Below are 21,535 nucleotides of genomic sequence, written 5' to 3'. Positions count from 1 at the left end.
ATGCTTGAATAATGAAATGAAAATGAAAATCGCTTATTGTCACAAGTAGGCTTCAAATGAAATTACTGTGAAAAGCCCCTAGTCGCCACATCCCGGCGCCTGTTCGGGGAGGCTGGTACGGGAATTGAACAGTGCTGCTGGCCTGCCTTGGTCCACTTTCAAAGCCAGCGATTTAGCTCTGTGCTAAACAGCCCCTGCTAAGCCGGTAAACAAAGAAACTAGGGTCTTGTTTGGTCACTATGGGTGCGGAAGGTCACCTGTAACTTAGGGCATTAAGATCATTTGTTACTTTCTGGCATAAATGTAATAACAATAATCTTTATTGTCACAAGTAGACTTACATCAACATTGCCACAACGTTATCATGAAAAACTGTATTTCTTCTAATCCTAGTGTCATACATATAGAGTTATCAAGTGCAGTATTCAGGTCCAACAGGGTAAGGGGACAGAGGGAATAACTGAACTGGAGGTGAATGTCAGAGCTACATGAAAGAGATAAAATAAAGGCACAAAGACATGATACGAGATGGCTATAGATAAGAGACACAATGCAAACGCACAATGGAGACATGGACAGGAGTCAGGTATCCAACGAGTGCTTTCCATAAACGGAACAGTTGACAAAATGAGCTAATATTGGTGGGAAAGTATAAAGGTCTAGAATCATCACTTTCATCTCAAGTACAATCCTTGCACACAACTCTTTCCATTCCTGCGCATTAGATCACATAACTCCTTCATGGAGCCAAGAGAGCCTTCTTTAGGCTGAAGGAGATTTTGTTTCATGATTCCCATCAAAATGAAAGCACACTTTCCCAGACTGAGCACTGATTAAAGAGCCCCAGCCCCTGGCCTTTGTCTGCATGCCGTCATGGCACACAGTATTCTATCCAGAAATGTTTTGCTCACTTTTGGGAACTGATCTACAGAAAACATCAGTTCTAACTGACTGAGCAATGAAGCCAGCCCAGTCTCTACTGTGGCACCACATGCTCCCTCAACATCTCTGCCAGGACTTCACTGTGCAGCTTCATGTAAACAAAGATTCAATCCTTGGGAGGATTGCAGCACATTGCTGAAATACTGAATTCCTGTTGTGATCTATTGCTTGCTCCTGGATTCCATGCTGTACCTGCCTTTGCCAATGCACATTTCTTTCTGGTTTCTGTCACTTTTTAAAAAAATATATTTTATTGAAGCATTTGTAATTTTCACAATTTAACATAGACATTTCTAAAACAACCACGCGGGTCGATGCACAAAATGCCCCCTAAAGTAACACGCAATAAACCACGTACCCCACTTCTACCACCCGATCCCCAATTACCCGTATACTAAATTCCCTGTCCTGATTTAACATTACCATGCCTCCTATTTTCCTCCCCCCCTTTTCCCTTTCCCCCCTTACCGCTGACGTTCAGTTTTTGTTAAAGAAATCAATGAACGGCTGCCATCTCCGGGCGAATCCCTGTATTGATCCTCTTAAAGCAAACTTGATTTTCTCCATACTGAGAAACCCTACCATATATATCGCTGACCCACTCCTGATTTCGGGGGCGCCGAGTCCCTCCATCTCAGCAGGATCCGTCTCCGGGCCACCAGGGAGGAGAAGGCCAGAATATCGGCCGCCCTCCCCCCATTTGCCGCCGGATCGTCCGACACCCCAAATATTGCTAATTTTGGACTCGGAGTTACCCTACCTTCCAGGACGTCTGACATAACATCTGCAAATCCCTGCCACAATTCCCTCAGTTTCGGACATGCCCAAAACATATGAACATGGTTGGCCGGGCTACCCCCACACCGCCCACATCTGTCCTCCACCTCCTCGAAGAACCTACTCATCCGGGTTACCGTTGTGGGCCCTGTGGACTACCTTGAACTGAATCAAGCGGAGTCTAGCACAGGACGAGGATGCATTTACCCTTTTCAAGGCTTTTTCCCCACAGTTCAGTTTCCAGCTCCCCTCCCAACTCCTCTTCCCACTTCCTCTTCACCTCTCTGATAGGGGCCCCTTCCCACTCTAACAATTCCCTGTATATGTCCGAAACCTTCCCATCTCCAACCCCTGTTTTTGACAGCACTTTATCCTGTAGTCCCCTCAGGGGGAGGCGAGGAAAGCTTAGGACCTGTCTCCATACAAAGTCCCGCACTTGAAGATACCGAAACCCGTTCCCTCACAGCAAGTCAAACTCGTCCTCTAATGTCGCCAAGGTCGGGAAGCCCTCCTGGATGAATAGATCCCCAAACCTCTCAAACCCTGCCCGCTGCCATACCTTAAAGCCCCCATCCAGCCCCCCCCGGGACAAACCGGTGATTGTCACAGATCGGTGACCACACTGACGCCCCCCTCCAGTCTCATACGCTGCCTCCATTGCCCCCACACCCTCAGGGCTGCCACCACCACAGGACTTGTAGAGTACCGAGCGGCGAGAACGGCAGGGGCGCCGTCAGTAAAGCCTCCAGACTCGTACCTTTGCAGAATGCTGCCCCCATCCGCTCCCAGACTGACCCCTTCCCCAGTACCCATTCCTGACCATCTATATGTTGGCAGCCCAGTTAGTTCATAAAGCTCGGGAGAGCCAATCCCCCTTCCCCCCCCGGGCCCGTTCCAGGAGTACCCACTTTACTCTTGCAGTTTTACCTGCCCATATAAACCTCGATATCGCCACATTAATACTTCTGAAAAAAGCCTTTGGGACAAAAATCGGGAGACACTAAAAAAAGAAAAGCAGTCTCGGAAGGACAGTCACATTAACAGTCTGAAACCTCCCCGCTAGCGTCAATGGGAGCATGTCCCATCTACAAAAATCCCTTCTCATTTGATCCACTGCTTTGCCCAAATTTAACTTATGAAGTTGCCCCCAATCCTTGGCCACTTGAATCCCCAGATACCTAAAACTCTTCCCAACCACTTTAAAAGGTAGCTCCGCCAGTCTCCTTTCCTGCCCCGTGCATGAATCACGAATTAATTGCTTTTTCCCATGTTTAACTTATAGCCTGAAAATCGCCCAAACTCTCCTAATACCTCCATGATTCCGGTCACCCCCCCCCCCCCCCCCCCCCCCCCCCAAAACCGGGTCCGTGACATAAAGCAGCAAATCGTCCGCATAGAGAGACCCTGTGCTCCACCGCCCCCCCCTCTCACTATACCCCTCCAGGGAATGGCTGCTCTCAGAGCCATTGCTAAGGGTTCTACGGCCATGGCAAACAGTAATGGGGAGAGCAGGCATCCCTGCCTTGTCCCCAGACAAAGACTAAAGCATTCTGACCAAACTCGGTTAGTTCTTACATTTGGCACCAGGGCCCGGTACAGTAGCCGGACCCACTCCACAAATTCCAGCCCAAACCCATATCCCATAGATACTTATATTCCACTCGGTCGAAAGCCTTCTCCGTGTCCATGGCAACTACCGCCTCAGCCCCTCCACTGGCACCATAATTACATTAAGATGCCGTCTAATGTTGGATGTCAGGTGCCTGCCCTTTACAAATCCCGTCTGATCCTTCCCAATTATCTCCGGGACACAATCCTCTATTCAAGTGGCCAGGATCTTTGCCAATAATTTGGCATCTACATTCAAGTGGGAGATTGGCCTGTACGATCCACAGCTCTCCGGATCCTTGTCCCGCTTCAGGATGAGAGACCACCAGTCCATCTATCACCTTCCCAAGATGGTTTCTGTCACTTAACAAATGCACATGAAGGGCAGCACGGTGGCACAGTAGTTAGCACTGCTGCCTCACGGCGCCGAGGTCCCAGGTTCGATCCTGGCTCTGGGTCACAGTCAGTCTGGATTTTGCACATTCTCCCTGTGTTTGCATGGGTTTCACTCCCACAATCCAAAGATGTGCAGGGTAGGTGGATTGACCATGCTAAATTGCCCCTTAATTGGAAAAAATTGGGTACTCGAAATTTGAAAAGAAAACAAATGCACATGATTTCTAAAATACCCTTCTCCAAACTTTCCCCTGACTAGCCTTGCAGCTTTCCTCACGTGCTCTGTCCCATTCCTCCTCTGGACTGAGTAGTTTGTGCACACTGAACAGCAAGGACGCAACTCAGAGCAGGACCTCGTTAGCTACTGCCCAAAGAAACTGACTTTTCGTACAAAACATAGAATAAGTCCACAGAAACCTGTATAAAACACATACACTCCCTTCCAAAATATGCACACCTGCAAAAACAGACACCAACGCCCAAATAACGTGCACTCGAGATCACCCGCAAATTATAAATTACAGGCAGCCTTCAATGCATCAAGTCCCTTTACAAGTTAAAATGCAAGACAGGAGTGTACGGCACCAACAGCTATTGTGAAAGAAACAGCTTTTGTGAAATCGAAATCCATTTCTCCAGCAGCTACAGTGACATGGACAGAGTTCTATGCCTGGAATTGGTCTATCCCAGGGATAGAGTGGTTTGACTGCCACTACTGGATGTTGGGGTAAGAGTCTCCATTCTACTCATTATTTTTTTTTTTTTTTTAATCTGTAAATTCTTTGACCATTTAGAAAATAAGTGTCATGATATGCAAAGATGCAGATAATGATATACAGACAGGCAGCTAATGAACACAGAGAACAGGACATGACCAATGAGCAGGCAGGACACTCTGCGGACGAATGGTGTGCGGTGATGCAGGTGAACCACTGCTCCATCCAGTTTAAGCTGGACACAGGCGCTTCTGCCAACCTCCTCTCACAGGCAGATTTCAGACGCATCAAGAAGCCCCCCCATGGTCCTTCCAGCAGCCTGCAGGCTCCTGGACTACAACGGAAATGCCATCACGGCACTGGGATCCTGCCATCTACTCGTCTCCAACCGGAGCACCCATGCCTGGTTAAGTTTTGAAATCGTCAAGCCAGACAGGACATCCCTACTTGGTGCGCATGCCTGCAAGCAGCTGAACCTCGTGCAGCGGGTTTACACAACGACATCCTCCAATGTGGATCTTCAGGCCGGCATTGACGACATCCTCGCTCAGTATCCGGATGTGTTCGACGGGATGGGCATGCTGCCATATCGATACAAGATTCTGCCAAGACCTAATGCCAAGCCAGTGGTCCACGTACCACGCCAGGTCCCAGCTCCGCTGAGGGAGCGCCTGAAGGCACAGCTCAAGGATCTTCAGCAACAGGGCATCATTTCCAAGGTAACCGAACCGACTGACTGGGTCAGCTCGATGGTATGTGTTAGAAAGCCTTCGGGAGACCTGCGCATCTGCATTGATCCTAAGGATCTCAATAAGAACATAATGCGTGAACACTACCCCATCCCAAAACAGAAGGAACTCACCAGTGAGATGGCACACGCACGTTTTTTCACGAAGTTTGATGCGTCACATTGATTTTGGCAAATCCAGCTGGATGAGTCCAGCAGAAGGCTCTGCACCTTCAACGCAAATACTGCTATAATCGCATGCCGTTTGGCATTTTCTCAGCACGGAGATCTTCCATCGCATTATGGAGCAAATGATGGAGGGCATTGAAGGGGCTCGTGTGTACGTGGACGACATCATCATATAGTCCACGACCCTTGAAGAGCACGTTTCCCATCTCCAGCAGGTATTCTGCCGTGTCCATGCCAATGGCCTGAAGCTGAACAGGTCCAAATGTTGCTTTGGCAAGTCGACACTCAAGTTCCTAGGTGACCAGATCTCTCAGCAAGGCGTGCACCTGGACACAGACAAGGTCGAAGCCATGAAGGTCCCTGAAGACAAGAAGGCGGCCAAATACCCCCTCTTGCAGCGTGTCATGCACCACCTCGCCAATGGCTCGCAGAAAGGGCAGTGCCCTCAATTTTGTAATGTAAAGGACGACCTGATGGTGATTGATGGTATCCTCCTCAAGCTGGACCGGATTGTCATTCCACACAGTCTCCAGAGCTTGGTGCTCAGCCAAATCCATGAGGGACACCTGGGCATCGAGAAGTGCAGATGCAGAGCCAGACAGGCCCGGTATTAGCCTGGACATCTCGAACATGGTCCTCAACTGTGTGACCTGTCAACGCTTCCAGCTAGCGCAGAGCAAGCAGACGCTCCAGCAACATGAAATCAAGACCTCCCCGTGGTTCAAGGTTGGCATCGACCTCTTTCGTGCGAATGGCCGTGTCTACGTGTTGATTATTGACTATTTCTCCAATTATCCTGAAGTCGTGAAGCTCTCAGACCTCACATCGCGGACCGTCATCAAGGCCTTAAGGAGACCTTCTCCAGGCATGGTATCCCACTCACTGTCATGAGTGACAATGGCCCGTGCTTCAGCAGCCACAAGTGGTCCATGTTTGCCAAGTCATATCATTTCAAACATGTCACTTCCAGACCACACTATCCGCAGTCCAATGGGAAGGTTGAAAATGGGATGCACATTGTGAAACAGCTCATCTGCTAGGCCGCGGATTCTGCTTCTGACATCTACCTCGCGCTGCTTGCCGACAGGGCGACCCCACTATCCACTGGCATGTCGCCGGCTCAGTTCCTGATGAATAGGGACCTGCGGATCACCTCCCGGTGCTGCAGAAGGTGCAGCAGCTCCGAAACCAGCAAAAGCAGGGCAATGATGCTCATGCCACCGATTTGCCCTTGTTATCCCCGGCAGAAACTGTCAGGATCAAGATACCGGATGGTGGCTGGTCTGCTCCAGCTATCATTGTTTGACAGGCTGCGCCCTGCTCGTATGTTGTACGTATGACTGATGGTTCTGTTGTGCGATGAAACAGACGGGCACTGCGCAAGGTTGCCTGCCTGCAACCGCTTTCTTCTCCGTTTCTGTCCGTTGGTTTGCCACCTCCTGATACCTCGAACTACGAGGCCACCAGTCAGGCTTCCATCCCGCCTGTCAAGGCGCCGATGTCCCCACCACCACCTCTCCAGCGGCCGACAAGGATCAGATGCAAGCCCCAGAGACTGGACTTATTAGCATTTGTTCTGTTTGCTATGTTCTGTTTTCTCACATTAGACAGCTGTCTTCACATGTAAATACCTTCATATATGCCACCGCTTGTACATATGTTGGTATATGCCACCACATGTAAATACATTCCCACATGCCAACAGAACATACAAAACAAAAAAAGGGGAGCGGTCATGATATGCAAACATGCAGATAATGATACACAGACAGGCAGCTAATGAACACAGAGAACACGACATGACCAATGAGCAGGCAGGACACTCAGGGGTGGTATCTCACTATAAAAGGCATGAGGCACTCACAATCCGCCTCTTTCCACTGATGAACATCTACAGAGCGAGTCAGGGTGTATGTACAGTATCACACCTTCAGCACGTTGGGAAGAATCAGAGTAACCACACTTAGGTAAGCAGAGAGTCGAACTCAGAGAACTGTGCTACTGGTTCAATAAATCGGATTGAACTAACTTCAAGGTCTGGAGTATCTTTTGGTCAAAGCTGCATCCAGTTGCAGCCTGTGTTATCCCTGAGTACATAACACATCAATAAGGACACCAGAAGAAATAAAGATGTGCCAGTCACTCTGGCATCTGTAATTTAGAGGTTTCACTGTAACTACAAACATAAAATAAGTGGAGATATGTAAAAGAAAAAGGCCAAGTCCAGTTTTTAAATGATGGTGTTGAGGGTAGTGATATTTGGATCAGGAGCCACAGAAGTACCACTGATGGCAAGTTCATCAAGATCGTTTCCATTAAAATATAGATAGGGAATCAATAATGTGTACAACTGGCAACAGAAAGTAAGGTTTTAAAGATAGCAAGTGCAGGAAGACACAAGTACTGACCTTCAGCCAGTATCCGTAACTTATGTGTAAAGTCTTGCCAGTGACTAACCATTCTAAAGACATTATTTACGAATGTTTCAACTCTGGATTTCTACAGTCTATCCAGCCAGAGAAACACATTTTGACACTTCTTTCCTACATTCACCTCCATCAGGCGTATAGCTTCCAATGTGTATCAACTCACCAACCAATTACAATGAGAGATTTCTGCGGCAAGGACAAAATTTAAACAGCTGCCCAGTTGTGGACTGAATTTCCCGCAGCTGCAGAGATCCCTTGTTCCGTTTCACCAGGGGAATGGGTGAATGGGTGCTGCTGTACTGAGAGGTTCGCAAGCTGATGGCAGGTGCTGACCACGCAGCACTCTTGTGAAACGTAGACTTAAATTATCTTGAGCTCAAATATTCCTGTAATTCAGTACTGAAGTTCAATGTTACAAGTCCTTGCTGCATGCAGACTAAAGTATGACTTCATACACACCATAACTGGCAGCATGCAATTGAATATAACACTCTATTCTCGCGAATCAACAGGAGCCCTCCTGTGTTAAGGCTTTGATTATTTGATTAGCACAATAAGTATTTTATGAAACCATGTCATTATGGCCCAGATGTTGTGGTTGCAAATTGCCAGCGTTTGCTGTCATTTTTAAAATGTATTCTTTCACAGAGGGGTGGGTCAGCCTTCACTGCCCATCTCTTTTTTTTCCAATTTGTTAAAATTTTTCCAATTAAGGGCAATTTAACGTGGCCAGTCAACCTAACTTGCACATCTTTGGGTTGTGGGAGTGAGACCTATGCAGACACGGAGAGAACGTGCAACATCCACGTGGACAGTGACTCGGGGGTGGGATTGAACCCTGGTCCTCAGCGCCGTGAGGCAGTGCTGACCACTGCACCACCGTGCCACATTACCCATCTCTAACTGCACAAGGCAGTGGCCACATTTTTGAACCGCTGTCATTACAACGGTGAAACTGCCAGCAAGTTCTAGCATCCGCACGAGCAGGTAAATTCAGAAAAGCAGAAGTTGCTGTCAGTGATTCCCTGACCCTCCAAAGGATATGCTGAAACTTCCACAATTGGATTGGTTTTTTTTTTTTTAAAACTTGAGAGTGGACAGGGTTAGGGTTGTGGGATAATAAGGAGGAGGCTCTTCATGTAACTAAACGGAGTTGACTGATATCAAGGGAAAATGGTAGAGAGGCCACTGGCCTCGGCTGCCCTGGAACAGCAGCTAGTCCTCACATTACCACATAGCTTCCAGCTCATTTGTTCTTGGGATGTGGACGCCGCTGGCTAGGAAACAGCCAGCATTTGTTGCCCATCCGTAATTGCCCTTGAACAGAGTGGCTTGCTAAGCCATTTCAGAGGGAGGCAGTTAAGAGTCAACTGCATCGCTGCATGGGTCTGGAGTCACATGTAGGCCCGACCGGATAAGGAGAGCAGATTTGCTTCCCTGAAGGACAGAAGTGAACCAGATGTTTTTTTACGACAATTAACAATGGTCTCCTGGTCATCATTTTACTTTAATTCCAGATTTTTACTGAACTCCATGGTGGGATTCGAACCTGGGACCCCAGATTATTACCCTGGGTCTCTTGATTACTAGTCCAGTGACAACACCACTACACCATCACCTCCCCTGAGAGAAAACTACATCCAATGAGATGATCACCCGCTCCTGGTCCCCATTGGTCCCCCAGCTAGGCGATCCCCCTCTGCTGCGCTGTCTTAAAGAGATATTCACCACAATCCATTACATTTCCTTTTTGTTTATAAACAATCTTCAAAATTAATCTACTCAACCCAAATTCTATATAAACATTATGCACACAAGTTGGATATCTGTAAATCGGTGTAGCGGCTGGTCAATGAGATGATCTTAAGTCTTGCACTGAACATAACACTTCAGCCATTAGGCTTCAACTATGCACAGTTTCAAATATAATTTTCCAATGGACTCTTCCATATAGTGCTGCTTTCAGAGCTCTGTGCTAGACTCGGCGCTGACCAAGGACTATGTACCTAACTCTGCGGATGGTGTCACTCTCCAATCCTCTGTTGGTCCTTTTCTCCAATCCGCCGTTGGTCGTTTTCTCCATCAGGCACCTGTATGCCAGTACCACCTGTCATGTGAGAGTACCTTTAAGACATGGATGTTTAAGCAATGTACCTTTAAGAAAACAGTGATGTCAGAGAGTGGGTGGAGCTGAGCAGTTCAGCCATTTTGAAGTTTCAGTTTGGAGGAAGAGAGCTTGGGGAGTGTCTGTGTTTTGCAGTGAGCTGGATTTGCTGTGATCTCTGCCATGAAAGACCATCTCTGGATCATTTGGGTGATTTCAACTCATAATAGTAAAGCCTTTAACCTGATGTGATTCTGTTTAACGGTGTTAAGTCTCTTGGAAGTTTGAAGGAACATTTTGAGGAATTATTTACTGTTGTAATATTTTCGGAGTTATCTTTGAAGTAAGGGGTGTTAAGAGATCCAATGTTTATTCAAGATGTTAAGTTGAGTTCATGGAATAAACATTGTTTTGTGTTTAAAAACCCACGTGTCCATAATTGTAATCCCACACCTAGGGAATAAGCCGTGTGCTAGGAAAAGCAACAAATACATTAAAGGGGGAGGTTGGTTGAACTCCATGATACATTTTGGGGTTCTGAAAACACCTCGCCTATAACACGCCATAACAAACAACACAATCTTGTGTCTTGAAAACTAATTTCCCAATTGCTTCCTTTCATCTTCTGCATCAACTAATCTTCGGCTTGGACATTGAGTTCTTTATTCCATAAATCCGCTTCCTTTATTTCATACATCCGCTTCCTCCTCCACCCCCAAGTTTTTTTCCCTCACTCTGCCACCACCAGCTGTCGGTTGGTCAGAGTCCATTCCAGCTTCTTCTCCCGCAGTTGTTTTCCTTTTTTAAAAAAATCTATTTTCCTTTCTTTTGATAATCATTTGAACTACCCTTGGATGAACTGCCAACTTTATGTGGCCCTTTGATGAAAGAGTTCGCAGTCTTCAACACGTTTCCAAATTTGTTCCAACTAGGCTTTATTTCTTAACTGTTGCCTTCCCAATCTCACTCAACTGAGAGTTGATCTGAATGTATCCGATAATTAAGCTGTTCTCCATGGTTTCTGTTTCTTCTTCTCAGCATGTGCAAGTTTTACTCTTAGTCCATTTGTCTCATGGAAATGGTGCTCCATCAGCATTCCAACCTTGACTTCCAGCTTTTTGTGGGAAATTCCCAATCCACTGACATTTATCGCCAGTTTAATACTCTGTTACTGAACATCCGGAGTTCTACTCACTCACAGTGGCTTTCTTTTTGACAAAATAACTTTCTCTTGTCGAAAAGAATCACAATCATTCTCTAGTCCCTCGCTGTTTTTGCAATCCATTCAGCTAACCTGTTCCTGAGCTTCTTTCAAAGTGAATCCAACATTCTCTTCTGCATTTGATAACTAGGGCTCCCTTCTCATGCTGTGCATGTTTTTTGGACCATTCCTCATTCCTTTTGTTGTAATTCTGTCGATCTCTAACCTCTACATCCAACATTTCTTCCTTCTTCTCATTCTGTTTATTCTCCTGAATTGCTAACATGTCTCCACAGTTGTGTTCTTTCCTGGGTTTTGTCCACTACAAAGTCCCCCGCAGCACTCTCAAACACATGACAGTTTCTGCCTCTCTGCAGAGTGCCAATTTCTCAAGCTAATCTTTATTTTCCACAGGAATAGTAGTTGATCATTCGATTGGATCTCTAAAAGAATTCCCAATAATGGCTCTGGTAAACGATAGCTGTTTTAATTTCTCCTTCAACAGCAAGATGTCGTAGATGTTGATACTGAGGGTGTGCAACATAAATGCCATGGATCACATCTTTGATGCGTTTCACTGAGGCTAACAGTTCTATCACCGATCACAAAACTGATAGCCTCCATTACATGAGATTTTCTTGGCTCTATTTGAGTTCCCTTACCACTGGCTGGTGAATGCTGTACTGGTTCTTACTGGCCTTGATAGATTTCCTCGCCACTTCCATTTTCTGCATGGTGCCTGGGTTTTGTTCTTGGCTTTGATGTAGCTGGACTGCTTCTCATTCAGATTAGGGTCGCAACTTTTTAACTAATTTTCTATTTGCTGCAGTTTTCAGTTAAGTTTACCCAACCATTTTCTCTTAGTTTTTCTTCTGCTGGGACTTATTTTCTGACTGATTATACAGTTTGCTTGTAGTTCATTGCCAAAACTTTCAAGGAATTTCTCATTATGGTAAAAAGGGACGGAATGCACCGGTCATTGCCTTCAGCTCTAGTCCTTTAAAATACTTTGTTGCATACTTCCTGGGTTCTTTACTGCCTACTCAGTCTGGTGTTGTCTCTCCCATGAGGATTTATTACCTCCTTGACATCTTCACTATCTCCTCTCAAGTCTTCCGTTGCTTACAGACCCCCTTTTTCAGTTGCCCTCCAACTGGGGTATTCGGATTTTCCTATTGCTTGTCCGTTGTACCTTCTCGTGGTTGATGCATTAAATGTTGTACAACTTTAAATGCATTACCACTTTTAAGATCATAAACCTTTTTTCCTTTCTAACTTCAGTTCCACTTTTTCTTAAACTCAATTACAGCTCTTGCTTCTGAGGGTTATTTTCTCTTCATTCCTTTCCCCTATATTTTCCTAAACTTCTGACTACTAGCCAATTTACGTATGCTCTGCGCCTGTGCCTCAGGGTCTGGCAATATCTAATTGCACAAACAAGCATTGAAGCGAGTATTTCTTCCTTTCAGACTTCAATTAAAATCGAATACTCACAGGTTGGCTGTGTCACCAGAATCAATTTTGTCCTCATTGTCAATGTGGTAGCCTTAAAATAATACGGCAGAGGTTCTTCCTGTAACTAAATGGAGTTTACTGATAACAAGAGAGACCGGTACAGAGGCCGCCGGCCTTGGCTGCTCTGGAGCAGCAGTTGCTCCAATCCTCACATGTTACTACAAGGCTTCCAGATACATTCTGCCTGAAGAGGGAACTCCACCCAATGGAGTGCATAATAATTACATACCAGACCCCAACAGTGGCTACTGGACAGAAACCCCAATATTTTATTTTAATATTGTAAGACTGTGAGGAAAGGATACCTCACTCCAGGAGTGATTGCACACTAGATATGGTATATTAAAACAAACTTTATTACTAACACAGTCTTAAAATATCTTTAACATCACACAAGAAAATAGCTTACAATTGCCCCTTGTGAATCGATATAGTAACCCGATATCCCTCAACTATCTTTATTCCCGCTCAAACAACAAAACCATTTCAGCTCTCAATCCACTTTTAAATACAGTTAGCAGATCCATACTTACTTGCTTAAGAGATGGTCTGTGAAAATGTTTTAAGAGATAGACCTGAATCCTGCCAGAGCAATGCAGGATTTCTAGCTGAAGTCTTCAGAAACCCTCTTCATAGTTTGACTTCCAGAACCAATTGACAACTCCTGTCTGTCTCAACTCACTGTTGAAACTACCTATCCTGTTCACAGGCAAATCTGCTTCTGGTCGGTCACCAGTCAAAAATTTAACTGAGCTGCAGTGAGAACAGATGCTAGACTTCTGCTCATATCCTAATCTAAAACTAAACCAAACAGCTTTTCTGCAAAATGCCTGGTACGCTCCTCCCAATGGTTACATCATCTTACCAAGCTGAAACACAACATATCTAATTAACTACTCCACAGGGAACCGTCTTAATCCAAACAAAAATCCATTAGCCCAAGCTTTTACGATGCTTTAATTGCACCCCTGGCTCCCAAATCATAGTTGCCTTTTAAACCAGGTTTTAAAAACATTGCTGCAGCAGTGATACACATGCGAACCCAGGCTTTTACTGCACCAAATATGTACAATCATTCATCACATGTGATCACCCGCTCTCTGTCCCCATTGGTCTCCCAAGACAGGTGACCCTCCTCTGCTGTGCTGATTTAAAAGGGAGACACCACAATCCACTATAGCAAGAATTTCAGTTTTACTCACTGAAAATCCTGGTGAAAGTTATGCATTGCTAAATGTGTAGCAGGGTTTTAAACTGCATAGTAAGTTCATAATTAGTGTTAAACAATCTCTCTTCATTCAGAAAAGCTAATTTAGTTTGTGGGATGTCAAATTACTTCATTATGAAACAAATTCCATACACTTTAATGTTGTTGTTTTTTTTAAATAGTCTGAGGTTATGGTATTTCAGCTTCTACCTTAATCCAATATGCATGTCCTAATCATTATTCCCCCTCTCTACAAAGGGTTTATGAAGTGAAGGACAATCAGTTCTCTTCACTTTCTAGCTTGCTCTTTGAGAAAATGCTTCAATGTGATTGGCTGCTCAGCCTGCTGATGACACCACTGTTGCTGGACACTGGAAGGCCCTAGGGCTGAAGCCAGAATTAAATTATCAGCAAAGGTGAAATCCTGACCCCATGGGGTCAAAGATCGATGAACAATGAAGGAGAGAGTAACATTTTTTTTTACGGTGGATAAAGGCATCAGAAGTTATTAGGACAGGCAGTGGCCTAGTGGCATTATCAGTGGACCAGTAATCATCTGGAGACCTGGGTTCGATTTCCACCACGGCCAATGGTGAAATTCAAATTCAATAAAAATCTTCATCTAATGATAACCACAAAACCAAGCATTGAACAATTTTGAAAAGAGGGACAGCGCCAGTGACCCGGGTGTAATTCCTGCCTTTGGTGACCGTGTGGAGTTATCTCCGTGTGGAGATAATGAGCCATGTGGGTATCTGCGTGCGTTTCCTCTGGGTGCTCTGGTTTTCTCCCACCAGTCCAAAGATGTGCAGGTTAGGTGGATTGGCCATGCTAAATTGCCCCTTCGTGTCCAAAGATGTGCAGGTTAGGTGGGGTTACGGGGATATTATTTATAATATTATAATCTTTATTGTCACAAGTAGGCTTACATTAACACTGCAATTAAGTTACTGTGAAAATCCCTTAGTCGGGGTGGGGTGCTCTTTCAGAGGGTCGATGAGCCAACTCGATGAGCCAAATGGCCTCCGTCTGCATTGTAGGAATCTATGGATTCAATGGATATTAAGCAGATCAAGAGCTGAAGTAATGTGTTAAATGAACATTCCACATCTATGCAGTTGTTGCCGCGAATGTTCAATTGCAAGTAGCTTGAAGTGTTTCTCCACGAATGGTACAAAACAACTCAATGTCAGAATAAGATCAGAAATGCCTGATGAGGAATGCAAAGGAAGCGATTGGCCAGAACTTAGTCCACAAGACACACCACGGGAGATTACAGAGCAACACAACACAGTCAAGCCAAGGGGGTGGCATGAATATAAATAGAAGAGTTTACATGGAGAAAGGAGTTTACAGACAGGAGGGCTGTAAATTACGCAGAGCATCAACACGAACGAATGTGAGATCAATGCCAGTTGAAGTCACCAGAATGAATTGTTGCTCAGTGAAATTAAATAGATCAACAAATTCCTCCTGAAAACACCAAAATGTACAATAGCTCCACAAAATATATTTTAAAATGGTTATTGGTATAGGTATACAGTGACTCCAGAGAATATGCAATTGAATGCAGTTTGCGAATCCAACATGTATGCAGGTTTCTGGATACAGCATTTAAATATACTCATATTGAGGTCTTAAAAAGGAGCAAAGCAAGGGAGGTGTGAGAAATATTCATAAGTACCTGTGTACATATGCCATAAACCTGCAGTACAGCCCAGAAACCTGCCTGGGATCATTAGCAGTCCACTAGTTTGTGAAAAGATTTCCAGTGCAAGGTTTTCTTTCATAACTGAACTAACACCAAACTGACAAATCAGTATCGATAATATTGAGAACCCATACTAAGAGCACATGCTAAAAGATTACACTGACACCTTACTTACACCCCACCCACAAAATTATTTAATGAAAATAATTTTGACTCGATGGGCCGAATGGCCTCCTTCTGCACTGTATGTTCTATGAAAATCAAGATAGTCAAGTCCCCAAGTTCCTGCTCCAAACTTCGAATGACCCGGGCTTCTTTCCCCACAGTCTCTTATATCCTCCAACAGTCGACATCTTCATTAGTCCAGCCATTAAGAGATGTTTGCAGAACTGATAATTCACCAGTTCACAGACATGCCACTCACAAGAGACCCAATGGAGGCAGTTAAAAATATTCCCAATGTCAGCCCCCAGCCAAAACGGTCAATGTGGACTATAAAGGCAGCATGCTGCACGTCACACAACACAATCAGCAGCCTCCCTGTGTTGTGAAGCCATCAACTTCAAAATCTGTACAGCAGCTGCCTGATTGAATGCCTTTGTCACCTTTGCAAGCTCATCTCAACAGGCATGGATTTTTATGCCAATAACTACATTAAGCTGAGCTGTATAGAATCAGTCAAAAGCATGGCTGACATGTCCACAACGGCCCAGCCAATGACAAAATAACAACACTCATCGGCTACCTTGAAGAAAGTGATCTCTAGGGCAGTGTTGATCAAACCATTTTTCCCGGCAACCCACTTTTACAAAATGGCCGACTCTCGGGTCCCACTCCACGTTTGCAATAGATTCTCCATGGTTACTTTTAAAAATGTCACATTCATTTTGGCACTTCTGTATTATTAAATGTAAAAATTGTAAAATCTATTTTCTATTTTTTGTTACTTGGGGGTTCTAAATAACTTGCAATAAAAATCGCTGAACAGATCAATGTGAGAGATTTTTGATTGCAAACTCTTGGTGTTTGAAGAGGGAATTTGGGAATTCTTGGAAACACATCTGGATTTTGGGCTGATGGGGAAGGAAGGAGCATCACAGAGAATGACTCATCTCAAAGTGAGCAGAGAGCAGCTCCACATTTTAAATATACATCAAACTCCTTATACACATTCAACACGACAATATACATAGGTCTGACTGACAAGGTTTTAAAGAGTAACCGAAATTCAACAGACATCAACGAGATTAACTGTAGCAGAAACTAAACCTCCACGGACAACGTTAATAATAACAGAAATTCAAGGTTGACAATGCTAACAGTGGCAGACAATAAACATGCATCCGATTCAGACCATTAACCCTGACGGCGGTCTCTTTGTGTGATCATTAACTCCATGCTTCCTATGATCTATACTTAAACAGATGCATTTTCCTCTGACTGGGAAGGATGGAGTTCTCCAAAGCCATACCCGCCGCCCCAGAGCTGAGTTCAGAATGGGGCAGATGTGAATCAGCTTCGTAACAATAGACTGAATGAAAGGCGGGAGATCCCCACAGGATACACAGGAATTATTTGCCAAGTCCTGTATATGGGAGTCCTCTGGCTACGGGTTGCTGAGGTACTTGCGGAAACATATCGCAGTAAACAGTCATTTAGCTCTCGGTGGGAGATGCAGGCCCGGCAAAAAGAGCGCAAAACACTATTGGAAACCAAAGAGAATTTATTTTTCTTTTAAACTCTTCATTTTTAGTTGCAGGTGCTGTGTAACCTCAGCTACTGCAGAAATGGGAGTAGCTGCTGGAGACTGTTACAGTCATCGCCACAGTGACCCAAGGAGACAAGAAGGTTCAGGGCACTGGCCTCTACATAGAAATCGTACAGTGCAGGTGGGGGTCATTTCGCACCGACCCTCTGAAGCACCCAACCTAGGCTCGCTCCCTGCCCCATTCCTGTAACACCACTCAACCAACCAGCACATCTTTGTTACACTAAGGGGCAATTTAGCATGCCAATCCACATAACCTGCACATGTTTGGACTGTGGGACGAAACCGGAGCACCCGGAGGAAACCCCAATCCATCTAACCTGCACATGTTTGGACTGTGGGACGAAACCAGAGCACCCGGAGGAAACCCACGCAGACACGGTGAGAAAGTGCAAACTCTACATAGACAGTCACCCGAGGCCGGAATTGAACCCGGGTCCCTGGCACTGAGGCAGCAGTGCTAACCAGTGCTGCCCCAAGATTAACTCTAAATGGAGAATATAGGCATCGATTCCACTACCTCTCACATGCAAAGCGAGCTCTCTACCACTTGAGCTAATTCGTCCAGTTGAGTTAATTCCCCCAGTTAAATCACCTCATGTGGTCATACACTGTACTGCAGTGAGAATTACCCACTGCAGCGAGAATTACCCAGAGAACAAAAATAGAAAAAACGGCAAGGCGATCTTTGGGGATCATTTTACATCATCCCACAACCCGCCCACTTTGAAAAACACTGCTCTAGGGTGTGGATTTCCCCCTTCCCAATATTAGTTTGAATCTCATGCCAAGTCACAGGGATATATAGGTTTCCCATAAGTGACATCATCAAGCAGCATAAACAGCCAAACAGACAGCAAACCAGGAAGTAAAATGTACAGATTATCCTTCACTTTTTACAAAATTTTATGGAAAATTAAATACATTTTTGGGAGGTAAATGTTAAAATATTTTTAAAAACTGACGGCAAATGATATTGCGCAAATACAAAGACGGTGTTCCAGAGCCATAGATGCTCTTCAGCAGTAGTTCTGATTTATTACACCATCGAAAACCCAGTTACACCTCATTAACAAAGTATAACTTTTCCAGGTTTTTTTCTTTAAACAGCAGCTTTAGACCTGCGAAAGAGTAAGTTCTAGTCAATTCAGTGATTTCTAGGCGGTTCCACAAAGCGACACTTCCTCCTGTGCCTATGCCCACAACTGAAATAGCATGAACTAATTTTATATGGAAACTTAGTCAACAAGTTGGAGAGCAAACATGCTTTGACTGTCTATAAAGCATCAATCAGTGCACAATGATCAGGGTTACAACTTGACAAATCTTAGCACTTTTGCAACACAAAAGGAAAAAGATGTCACACAAGTCAAACCTCGAAACACTCAAGAAAAATAGGAATAAGTTCCATACCATGGGGTTTGAGTCAGCAATCAGGTCTCGCAGTGAATCCAAGAAGCCTTGATCCTCTACCATCTGGGCATTGATGTCGTGCAGTTTGGCCACGCAGACAGCAGCTGTTTTCCGGACATACGGGTCTTCATCTTTCAAACACTTGCGGAGAGGCTCACATAGATATTCTGTTATTTTGTCCACACGGATGCAGCCCATTGTACGGACTGCCAGAGCTCTGATCAAGGGGTTTGGATCTTCACAATCCTGAGAACACAATTTTTTTGTAGGAATTTCAATTAAAAGTAATGTTATCAGAACACCCTTCTAATTTTAGACTTTCAGGCATTTTATGAAAATTGCTAAGGATTTTTGTTGTTGCGTTATCTATGCATAAGAAATAGAACAAATTTTAGTGCAGTTAGCATCGGGCACCACCAGCTTAGTTGTACCACAGCTAGACACAAAGTAAAGCTCCATATACTGTGCATCGATCCAAGAACAGCATCGACTGTATCAATACGATCTTTCCACTATACCGCGGTCAGAATGTATTTGCTCTCTTACTGCCTGTAGTCAGTTTTTTGTAGTCCTATTCTTCAGTATCTAGTGCCTTTGTCAGTTTGTTACCACATGGAGTGAATCAAACTGGAAGACGGCTGAAATCTGTGGAGCTGGGTGTTAAGGAATGGGTTAAGAGAAATTCCAATTAGGTGTCTCAATGGTGTTAAGTGTCCAATAATTGATACTGATATGTAGAGGTTGCAGGTGGCACTTGTTTGGTGTGGTGATACAGTTTTGTATAGAGTGTGTTCAAGGAAAATAAAGGTGCCTTGGGAAAAGAGCAGAACTCTTCTCTTCACCGAATAGCACCCAGAAGCTTAACACTGGGGACCTCCGGAGCAGGCAGAGATAGATCATCCACTCAGCAATTCTGGCTGGAGATTTTTGAGAATGTTTCAGCCTGATCTTTGCAGTGATATCTGGGCCTCTCCATCATTGAGGATGGAATATTTGTGGAGCCTCCTTGACCTCCAGCGAGTTGTTTAATTGTCCATCACCATTCACGGCTGTATGTGGCAGGTTTGCAGAACTTAGGTCTGATCCGTTGGTTTTGGAATTGCTTACTTTTTGTCTATTACTTGTTGCTTGTGCTGTTTGGGCACACAAGTAGGCCTGTGTTGTAGCTTGAAGCTCATTTTTAGGTCAGGCTGGTGTTTCTCTTGTCATGTCCTCCTGCACTCTTCATCGAACCAGAGTTGACCCTGCGCTCCCCTCCCCCCCCCCCCTCCCCCCCACCCCCCCCACAACATTGTCTTGCTGTCTTGGTCATCTAATTCTTGATGTCATGCTTACATCATTAATGACATGGTCTCATTAATATAACCTATTACTCTACATCTCTCCACCAGCACCGCACCCCCACACAAGTATAAATGCCAAACTGTTACATTGCTTTAAGTTAGTTCCATTACATTCACAATGCCTACTCCTGTATTATTTACAATTTTAGATCCAACTCCTCCGCTTCTCCCCTCTCCAAGTCACTGTCACCCAAGGCTTCAATCTATACAACAGATTTCTCAGCTCCCTTGGAGGGCATGCCAGACTCATGCATTCTCTTATCTGCACCTTGGAAGACAAATGCACTGTGGAGTGGAATAGCATCTTCTGACAACTACTAACACTTGGGCTGTGATCCTAATAGTGTCTCGACCGCAATGGTTGTGAAACTCATTCAATGAAAAACTGATTCAAGAGAAAAAATTTCAGGACATGGACGATCACACCCCCTTGAAAAGGAAGTGAACAAACCGACTCTCTGTAATTTTCTACTTCCACTGCACACTGGGGAAAGGGCTAAGAATATGAAACATCTTTAACTTCTACGCCGAATTTCACAACTGTATCATTCACTGCAGCTGTGATGTTAAAGTAGTATTCGATACCGGAGACGGGAAGAACAACAAGATCATAAAGAAATGACAGGATACGAAGAGAAGAACTTCGCTGACACACTCTTGCAGTTAGTGAAATAGTCTACACTTGCTACTGTGAGAGACTGCTCTGCTGTAGGAAATAGGATGACGGTGTTAGCATGAGGACATAGAGCTGTGCCATCTTCAACAATGGAACAAACCTCCAGACCCGGATCTGGATGAAATTGCTGCGTAGAACTCTTCAGCTGTAAAGGTCTGCAATTTGAGCCTCTGTTTCTTCACAATTTGCATCTATGACTTACTGGTGAGATTCAAGTGTCAACTGTAGCTTATATTCATACAAATTAATAAGCTCGGAACTCTTTGTAATGGTTTGTTCCAACTTAGAATCAAGCATCTCTTTCTCCCTGGATTGCTTGTTGTCAGACAGCAATTATACTAGTCTAGGATGAGCTGGTTGTTTGAAGGCGTGGAGGCTACCTGTGAACATTGTGGAAAGGGCCCGACCAATCATGCGCATATATTTTGATCCTGCCCCAAGTTGGAGAAATTTTGGAGGTCATTTTTTCAGCACCATGTTGAAGATCCAGCATGTGGATTGGGGGCCATGTGTGGGGTGTCGGACTTCCCGGAGCTGCAGACAGGGGCAGATGTTTCAGCCTTCGCCTCGCTAACCTACATACTCGATCGACCCATTCCAAGCCTCAGCAGCTCCCCAAATACCTCAACCCCACCTGCCACGCCATCTGTAAAGCTTCATGCAAGATCAAATCCTCTTTAGATTGTGAGAATTATGGTAGTGCTTTGTACACTGCGACTACAATGCGGTCTCAAATCAACTCGTCTCTTGGTGTCCAGGAGTCCCCTCACTGAATTTTGACCATGTGAAGTCAATCCATTCCAAGATCTTCAC

General features: G+C 44.8%; 1 protein-coding gene across 5 annotated transcripts in view; it reads right to left on the bottom strand.

Annotated features, from left to right (window-relative positions):
• Positions 1-21,535, bottom strand: part of ap2b1 (adaptor related protein complex 2 subunit beta 1) — a 399,172-nt gene that overhangs the window by 352,148 nt on the left and 25,489 nt on the right. For all 5 annotated transcript variants that reach the window (XM_072469214.1, XM_072469210.1, XM_072469212.1 and 2 more), the window contains one exon: positions 18,704-18,949. In XM_072469214.1, coding sequence (XP_072325315.1) covers positions 18,704-18,949 — 246 coding nt within the window. The remainder of the gene's footprint in view (positions 1-18,703; positions 18,950-21,535) is intronic.

Source organism: Scyliorhinus torazame, chromosome 12 (genome assembly GCF_047496885.1).
Source record: "Scyliorhinus torazame isolate Kashiwa2021f chromosome 12, sScyTor2.1, whole genome shotgun sequence".
In the NCBI taxonomy this organism is placed as follows: Eukaryota; Metazoa; Chordata; class Chondrichthyes; order Carcharhiniformes; family Scyliorhinidae; genus Scyliorhinus; species Scyliorhinus torazame.
Note: the sequence above shows the minus strand (reverse complement) of the source record. Positions and strands in the feature narration are given on the sequence as shown.